Raw genomic sequence first — 9,215 nt, forward strand, 5'->3', positions numbered from 1 at the left:
GCCCCAGGGTTGGCCGGGTTCCTGGGCTTCAGACCCGAAGACACTCTTGAATCACAGTCAGCTCAGCCTCTGAAGGCCTGGGGGCGCACACCTGCTCACAGGACCAGAGCCGTCCACCCACGGGGCATCAGAGACACGGGGCGTAGGAGAGTCCCAGCAGAAGCTGCACCGTGTGCGGCAGCACCAGTCCCCGGTCCCCTGCCCTGCCTCGCTCTCCCCTGCCCACCCGCCCACACACCTTCCGTCGTGTCCTGGAGCTCACGGATGCCGTCCACGGTTTCCAGTGGCCAATAATGGGAAGCGGAGGCTAGGACCTCAAAGCCTGGGGAGACAACAGAGAGGTTAGGACACTTCGGGACGGGAAGAACAGGCACGCCGGGACAGGGAGCAGAGAAGCTCCGAGCCGAGGGATCTGGATAAAGCCCAAGCACAGGGTTGGGTTTGGGGGACAGTGGCGGGGTCTCCCACAGATGCTGAGGCCAGGAGGCACTGGGGACAGACCCAGGACCTGAGCTGGCTGGCTTCATGCTCCTCCCAGGCCCCCGGAGCCAGGCTCTTTCACTGTGCAAAAAAATCCAAAGTGGATGAAAGTTTTCTTACACAGCCTCAGAGGAACCAACAGGCCAGCTCGGTGCTGGGGCAGCAGAGGGGCAACAGGGGGGCAGCAGTGCCCACGAAGACAACACAGGGTTGGACAGGTGGGAAGGGCAGGAAACTCGCGTCAAGGTCATGGCAGCCAGTTGTGAGGACCCTCGAGCAGGACTGAGCTCGGGTTCAAGAACAGGCCCTCCCCCATATGCCTGCCATGGGGGTTCTGACACGGCTCCCAGTTCAGGTTCCCCGGCTTGGTGTCCTCAGCCAATCCCTCCTGCAACTTCCAGCTGTCTCTGCGCTTCCTGAGGTCCCTGGGCTGTGAGGAGATAGAGGCGGCTGCAGGGAAGAGGCTGCTCTCTCCTCTGCGACAAGCCTCAGAACCCTCCCAGGCGGCCTGTGACCCAGGCAATGCCCCTGTCCCAGGATTGGCCGCACCGCCACCCGCTCTGCGAGCCACCAGTACACAGTTGTCTGGGATTCCTCCTCCAACACTCACTCGAAGAAGAACAAGCACTGATTCGGTCACTAAATCACCATGATCCAGATCCCAGAAAGTGAGCATCCATAAACCCCTCGCTGTGCTGCTCGTCGTAAAAACATTGTCAAAAAAGAGATAACACAGTCATTATTCTCAAATTAAATTTGCCTGATACTGAAGATAAAAACTATTACAAATGAGAAAGGAATTTAGTTGCTAAAAAACTATTACAAACAATAAAAGAATTTAGCAAGCATAAGAAGTTTCTGTACCGCAAAAAAAAAAAATTACAATAAAAATGAAGACATCCCACAGACTGGAAGTGTTTGCCCACCACTCATCTGATAAAAGTTAATATTAAATATACATAAAGCATTGATAGAACTTTACAAGATAACAACCAACCAACCCCATCCAAAAAATGGTGAAGGGTGGGATGCAGGGACAAGATAAACAGAAATTTCCTCAAAGAAGACATAGATGGCCAAAAGACATGAAAAAATATTCTGCATCAGGTACAGACAGAGCAGTGATAGAAAAACCCACGAACATCACCAACAATATATAAAGATCTAATTTAGGGTACAGATGCTTTTATTTGGGGGGAGGGCCACACTTGGTGGGGCTCAGGGATTACTCCTGGAGGGGCTCTGGATCAAACCCAGGTTGGCCATGTGCAAGGAAACGCCCTCCCCACTGGACTCTGGCTGTGGTCCCCAGATGCTGCTTTAGTGCAGAAGTGCTCAGCAGTGAGAGCGGGAACAGTGAGAACCCGCTACACTCTCTGACCCCAGTGAGGTGCACAGCATCTGAATTCTAAGCACTACAATCAAATGTAAAAGCATCTGAAGGAAACAGGTTAGAGATTTGACTAGAAGCATTCCTGAGCCTGTACCAAAGTAAGAAATCAAGATAGGGGCCGGAGAGCGCACAGTGGGAGGGCATGCAGCTGACCTAGGTCCAATCCCAAAACAACTTGTTTTTTATTTTTTTTTTAGTTTCACATTAACTAGGACTTTATTTTCTTAAAACTATACATTGTCTGTTTGAGAAGAAATCCACTGTGATGTATAGATATTGCCATTAAAATTCTAAAATCGGGGGGGGGAGATTCTTGATAAATTTTATCTAAAAAACGATACAATACATGCTCCCTCCTGCACACAGGGGGCTGCGGGAGGCGGGGCGGGGGGGGGGAGCTGGCTGGCTATAGCCACGTCTTGGCGATGGCTCACCAGATCAGCACCAGCACCCCTGGAAACCCACCACTTTCAGCCAACAATTAGAAAGTGTCCCACAATGGCCCCCCGGGAACTAGCTCCTGAGAGCATGTGAATGCCAACGCATCTATCCTACACACCCATGTCCACGGCAGCAATGCTCGTGAGGTAACCTGAGCACCCACTGGCATGTAGTGACCTGGAGGATCTGGTACACACACACACACACACACACACACACACACACACACACACACACAACACGGTGTCGTCCAGCCAATAGGCAACATGAAATGAAAACCCATGCGGGTGACAATGGGGTGGGCGAGTCAGGGAGACAAAGCCTGCCCTTCTTATTGCTACTTTGACTCTGGAACTTGTTGGAGACGAGAGTTGTGGCTTTAGGGTGGGGAAAGGGGAGGTATGTGGGGGAACATGTTCCCACCCCCTGGGGATCAGATTCAAGGTTGGGGGTGAGGCTGTGGCCAGTGCCTCCTTGATGCTCCTCAGCGGCCAGCGGTTCCTCTACCTGCCCACCAGAGCCAACCCTCGGGGCTCTCACCACGCCAAAACCTTTCCTCTCCTTCTTTCCTGTCTGCCAGCAATGCGGCATGTTATCCATCTAGCATGTATGAGACGGCCCCCGCCCTGCACATGCCCACACACACGAGCCAGGGCGAGTCAAGCAGGACGAGAAGAAAAGCTATTTCCTTTCCTACAAAGCCACTTTTCCCTAAATCTGGGATCTTCATTGTGAAGGGAAGAAAACATCATCACTGACTCGTTATTCAATTCATCTGGGGAAAAGAAAAAAAACCGGAAAGGAAAGAACATCTGTTGTACAGAGAACAGATGTTCCATGTCCTCGTCTTCATAGGAGTCCGTGGAGAGCCCGCCTAAGAGGCCAGGCAAAAGGCTGGCACAGGGACAGCAGGGTCAGGTTCACTCACGGCAAGGCAGGGGCTCTCGGCACCAGGAGGCGTCAGGGTGGGGGTGGGGGGTGCCAAGGGTCAAACATAGACGCCCAGGCCCTGGCATAGCCGTTTGGGTCAGGATGGAGGCAGGACCAGGGGAGTGGCAGGGGTGGGCTGCAGGGCTGGGCTGGGGCTGGTGGCCACAGTTGAGAACACGCAGAGCTCACCCATGTGGCCTGTGAAAGGACCGGCCAGAACACCAAGCAGGCTGAGCAGGAAGGTCAGCGGCCACCACCCATCTTGGCAAGACACAGCACAGCTCAGTGCTTCGTCGTCTGCTGACTTGGCTTTGGGGCCACCCCTGGCAGTGCCTAGCGGCTACTTCTGCGGTCGTTCCTGGGGGTGCTGGTGCTGAGGGAACCATGAGAACTGGCATGAAACCTGGTCTCCACTGAGTATCTCTCTGGCCCAAGAAACCCAGATTTTTTGGAGGAGGCCACACCAGTACTGCTCAGGGATCACCCCTGGAGGTACTCAGGGACCATGTGTGGTGCCAGGGACTGAACCTGGGTCATCCTAGTCCAAGCCAAGCGCTCTTCCCACTGTGCTCTCTCCAGCCCTGAAATTCTTTTTTTTTTTCTTTTTGGGTCACACCCGGCAATGCACAGGGGTCATTCCTGGCTCATGCACTCAGGAATTACCCCTGGCGGTGCTCAGGGGACCATATGGGATGCTGGGATTCGAACCCGGGTCGGCCACGTGCAAGGCGAACGCCCTACCCGCTGTGCTATCACTCCAGCCCCTCCAGCCCTGAAATTCTTATTTTACATTTGAAATCTCCCCAAACATCTATGCTAGCAATAGACATTGTCATTTTCTATTTCTGCGGTACAGGGATCAAACGCAGAATGTCCCAGGTGCTAAGGGACAGAAACTCTTTGATGAGAGCAGCGGTGTCCAGTGCTCTGGGACCAAAGCAGCTGGACTCAGGGCGCATGGTCCCTGCCCCAACCTACATGCAGGGTGCACTGCTCCCACCTTACCATGACCTTGCAACAGGAAAATCTCGCTGTTTGGCAAGTGAGACTGGCTTCCTCCCTGAAGCCAAGTGGCCAGGACCGGTTCATCTGGACTGAAGTCTGCCAAGAGTGGACAGCAGCCCCCGATGAAACAGGAGAGCCACCTCATTGCCACGGCTGCCCTTGGCCCCTAGGCAAAGCTGCTCATGCACATCTGATGTTTAGTTGATCCAACGAAAGTTTGGTGTATGGTGTTAGGAATATCAACACTCCTGAAGGAGAGCGAGGGGCAGTTTTCCCTTCTTTGCAGTTTCCTTCCAGGCTCCTGGATCTCATCCCTTTTCCCTTACAGTAGTGTGGGCAGGCCTCATCCCTGGAGTCTGCTGGGCAGTGCAGGGCTGTGTCCACAGTACTGGTCCCAAAGATGTCTAGGGGCTCACGCTGGCTGGCTGAGCCTGTGGATGGTACCCTCGCCGGGGCTCAGGTCTGAGGCATCTGGCTTGCCTGTGTCCTGCGTCAGACCGTCTCCCTGCTCTGCGTGGTCCCCACATCTCACAGGCCCAAGTGTCCACAGCCCAGACCCTCACCCAGAGCTCCCTGAACCCCTGCTTGTCAAAGACCACGTGGGCAGGAGAACAGAGAAACACGACAAAGAATGGTCACAGTCCACAGAGACCCCTCCGGCTCTGCGCAACTCCACCTGCCGAGCCCCGTGAGGACACAGCTCCAGCCTTCCTGTGAGCAGCCCCAGCGGCCTTCCTGCAGGGAGGAAGGACACAGCCTGCCCGTCACCACCCGTGGTTTGCCCCCCTCTGCAAACCACATAAGTGCAGAGAGCTGTGGGCACTGCCCACGGGTGTGCTCAAGCCTCCCTGACCTCCAACTTGGCTGCCCAGGTCTTTGGCAGGGCAGAGAGTGGCTGCTCGGTGCCCCCGGCCCGATGCCTGGGCAAGGGCATGAGGGCCTGCCCTGCGCACAGCACAGAGGCGTCCCCACGGGCAGCAGGTGTGCAGGCGATGATGACGTGGCTCAGAGCGCTACAGAGCTCCTGGGTCCCCCCTCCCCAGCTAGCAGCAGAGTGGGGAGCACATGAGCAGGAAAGTGGGGGAACTCCAGCACTGGGCCTTGCTCATGATGGTCCTCAGGGTCAGCCCTGTACAGGCCCTCAGTCTGCTCCAAACTCCCAGGGCGGGGGTCACAGGACCTCTGTGCCCATGGGGTCTGAGAGGGGCTGCTGGGGAGGGCAGGACGTGAACACACAGGAAGAGCTGAGGCCCCCACAGCAGAGGGAGGATAGGGAGAACCAGAGAACGCAGAAAGAGGGGTGGGGGAGGAGAAAGAAGTGGGGGTCTCATGTGGCCATGTGTGTGCTCATGTGTGACAGTCAGGCAGGGGTGGGTGTGAGCGGGGGTGTGCATATGTGTAGCTCTGTGCACATTTGACAGAGAGCTCACAAGGGTACGTGCGCACAAAGTGGCAGAGTCCAGCCCTGGAAGCCCACTCTGTACATCTAACAGAGTGACCGGGGGCAGGATGGTGGGCAATGCCTCAGCCTCACCTCCTGCCCAGTAACAGCTGAGCTGGGGCACCAGAAGGAAGGGGGGGCTGGGCTAGCAACCATGGCCAGCAGGCAGTGAGAGGGGACAGCCGGGTGATGCCCATGGCCAGCAGCTGGTCGGTGAGAAGGGGACGCCCACAGCTGGTCAGCGTGGACAGCAGGGAGATGCCCATGGCCAGCAGTCAGTCAGTGGAGAGAATAGGGGGATGCCCACAGCCGGCGGGTCAGCGGGGAGAGCAGGGGGATGCCCACAGCTAGCAGATCAGCGGAACACATATGGCTGGTGGCCTTTTGTGGGGATAGCAGGGGACACTCCCCTCTCTAGGCGGCAGCTCAGAGTGGACAAGGCTAGAAGAAAGGTTATCCCCCTGCGGGGCTCTGGTTGCAGGTGTGGGAACACCCTAACCCCTGCCACGTCACAGCACGTCCACCTGTGTCCAGCTACACACACGCTGTGGTGTGAAATGGATGGCCCCAGGATGCTCACTGAGACAAGACCCCCAGGGGCCCCGGGACCCACCACTCCCCTGGGGCTGAGTCAGGGACAGTCCTGATGGCTCCCGGCAAAGGAGCACACAGTCCAGGGAAGGGCGCGGAGCACCAAGCTGGGCTCCCTGCCAATCTGAGGAGTGTGGCCACAGCAAAGGGCAGAGACGGCAGGTCCCCACCTTCACCCCAGACCACGAGGGGCCCGGCCCCTCCCTCCTGGTGGGACCAGCAGGGTCCTGAAGGCACAGAGTTGTCAGGAGGGACCAAGGCTGTCCCCTAGGGTCCCCATGCGTCCTTACCTGGATGGGGGGGTGGCCTGGCACGGGTCCCGCATACCTGCACACATGAAAACAGCCCGTGAGCTGGGGTCCAGCCGAGGCAGGGTCCCCGCCTGGTGCCGGCCCCACACGCACCTGCCAGGCACAGCAAAGGACCAGCATGGCGGCCAACAGTGTCCCCATGGCCCAGGCAGCCGTGACTCTATCTCTGCAGCCGGAGGCCAGAGGGGCCCATCCCCACAGGGGCCGCAGAAGCAGTGGTCAGTGGCAGTGGCCGCTCCTCTCGTGTCCCGGAACCCGGCACTCAGCCCGGCTCCCTGGACACATGGCCGGGGCTGTGGAGGCCTCCCGCCCCGTCCGGGCCGCTGCCACCGCGGCTCTCCTGGCTCTCAGCTCTGGCAGCCGGGACAGCGGCTTGACTCCTCGGTCCCCGCGGGAAGCCCTGGAGCAGCGTTCTGTGGCCGCCCCCTGGTCTGTCTACACCTCTGCTGCGCTCCGTGGGTGGGGAGACGCTGAGGTCAGGCGTCCGGGCTCGCTCTCCCACACCCACCTCGCCGCCGCCTTCCCGGGTCCTAACTCCAGCCCGTTGCGAACAGCTGGGAATGATCCTGAGCACGGGCGGCCGCTGGGCCTGGGTGTGCCGCTATAGATCAGAGGCCCGGCCAGCAGCCCAGCGCCTGGTCATAAACACACATTGCACAACAGACCCGAAACCGCGAAGGGCCCTGAAGGAAGGGGAGCCGGAGGCAGATGAGCCCCTGCAGGGGCGTCGGCCCTTAACCCCTTCAGCACTCACAGAAGCCGCCAGGGCAGGACCCCACCATTCCCAGCCTCCAGGAAAGTGCTCAGAGAAGAGCAGACACTCAGTCACCCTTGCCTCAGTTTCCCCAACACCACACCTGTATCCAATTTCCTAGAAACACCTGAATACACAGAGGACTGACCTCGCTGCCCCAAGCCCCCTCACTGACCCTGACCCCCTCGCTGGCCCCGTCCCCCTCACTGGCCTTCACCTCACTGGCCCTGTCCCCCACCACTGGCCCCCTCCCCCCTCACTGACCCTCACCTCACTGGCCTCATGCCCCATCACTGACTCCCTTTCCCCTGACTGGTCCCATCCCCCTCACTGACTCTGACCCCCTCACTGGTACTGCCCCCTGCCCCCTCACTGACCCTGACCTCCTCACTGGCCCCATACCCCTCAAGGTCCCTGACCCCTCACTGGCCCTGTGCCCTAACTGGCTCTGGCACTCTTCGCCCTGCCCCCTCCATGTGGCTCTCACAGGGTGTCACATGTTCTAAGGTCTTAAAGCTGCCCGTGAGGCTGGAGCCTGTCAATCCCACTGAGATCACGACTGTGAGGCAGAAATAACACCCAGTAAATGCTCGGGCATTATTCTCTCCTCCGTCCTGACTTTAAATGGCAATCGAGTCCCAAATCCAGCGATTTCCAAAAGAGGATAAAAACGCGCCTTCGTTCTCCACTGGGAGGAAAACAGTCAGGTCGAAGGTGAGCAGACTCTGCAGGGCCGAGGCCCCCGCTGGCCGCCTCCACGCAGGGGCCACGCTGTCCCCTGGCCCTTACCCCTGGCTGGGAAGTGGCTTTGCAGCCTTCAGCTCGGCTCTCACAGATCCCACCAGGCGGGCGGGGGCTTCCTCAGCCTTAGCTGACTGAAGAGCGGAGCACACTGCCAGACAACACCTCGCCTCTTCCCAGCCCGACTGGAGCAGAACAAGGGCAGCAGGGACAGCGACCAGCCACCCTGAGGACCTGCCCGCCGAGCCTCCCTCCCGGCGGGTCCCAGGGACCTGGAGCCTGCCCGCTGAGCCCCACTCCCCGAGGGTCCCAGGGACCCGGGGTCTGCCCGCCCAGCCCCCCTCCCCGAGGGTCCCAGGGACCCGGGGTCCGCCCGCCCAGCCCCCCTCCCCGAGGGTCCCAGGGACCCGGGGTCTGCCCGCCGAGCCCCCCTCCCCGAGGGTCCCAGGGACCTGGGGTCTGCCCGCCGAGCCCCACTCCCCGAGGGTCCCAGGGACCCGGGGTCCGCCCGCCCAGCCCCCCTCCCCGAGGGTCCCAGGGACCCGGGGTCCGCCCGCCCAGCCCCCCTCCCCGAGGGTCCCAGGGACCCGGGGTCTGCTCGCCGAGCCCCCCTCCCCGAGGGTCCCAGGGACCCGGGGTCTGCTCGCCGAGCCCCCCTCCCCGAGGGTCCCAGGGACCCGGGGTCCGCCCGCCGAGCCCCCCTTCCCGAGGGTCCCAGGGACCCGGGGTCCGCCCGCCGAACCCCCCTCCCCGAGGGTCCCAGGGACCCGGGGTCCGCCCGCCGAGCCCCCCTCCCGGCGGGTCCCAGGGACCCGGGGTCTGCCCGCCGAGCCCCCCTCCCCGAGGGTCCCAGGGACCCGGGGTCCGCCCGCCGAGCCCCCCTCCCCGAGGGTCCCAGGGACCCGGGGTCCGCCCGCCGAGCCCCCCTCCCCGCGGACTCGAGGCAGAGGCGGGGGCTCTCCCTGCCCACCCCCGAGCCTTCCCTCCGGAAAGCCGCATGCCCGCCCCCCGCCCCCCGGAGATCTCTCCCTGGGACCGTCTCCACGGCAACACCACCCCCACGGCTTCCCCGTTCCACTTCTCTCGGACCCGGTGCCCCCCACCCAGACGCGGTTCGCTGCCGGCTCC

At 60.4% G+C, this 9,215-nt stretch overlaps 1 protein-coding gene across 1 annotated transcript in view; it reads right to left on the reverse strand.

Moving 5' to 3' along the window:
• The window catches only part of ADGRD1 (adhesion G protein-coupled receptor D1), a 52,190-nt gene extending 45,201 nt beyond the window's left edge, over positions 1-6,989 (reverse strand). The window contains exons 1-3 of the mRNA XM_055147160.1: positions 6,686-6,989; positions 6,572-6,608; positions 239-322 (exon numbers count right to left, since the gene is read on the reverse strand). Coding sequence (XP_055003135.1) covers positions 239-322; positions 6,572-6,608; positions 6,686-6,733 — 169 coding nt within the window. The 5' untranslated portion in view covers positions 6,734-6,989. The remainder of the gene's footprint in view (positions 1-238; positions 323-6,571; positions 6,609-6,685) is intronic.
• Between the last annotated feature and the right edge of the window lie 2,226 nt (positions 6,990-9,215).

Source organism: Sorex araneus, chromosome 9 (genome assembly GCF_027595985.1).
Source record: "Sorex araneus isolate mSorAra2 chromosome 9, mSorAra2.pri, whole genome shotgun sequence".
In the NCBI taxonomy this organism is placed as follows: Eukaryota; Metazoa; Chordata; class Mammalia; order Eulipotyphla; family Soricidae; genus Sorex; species Sorex araneus.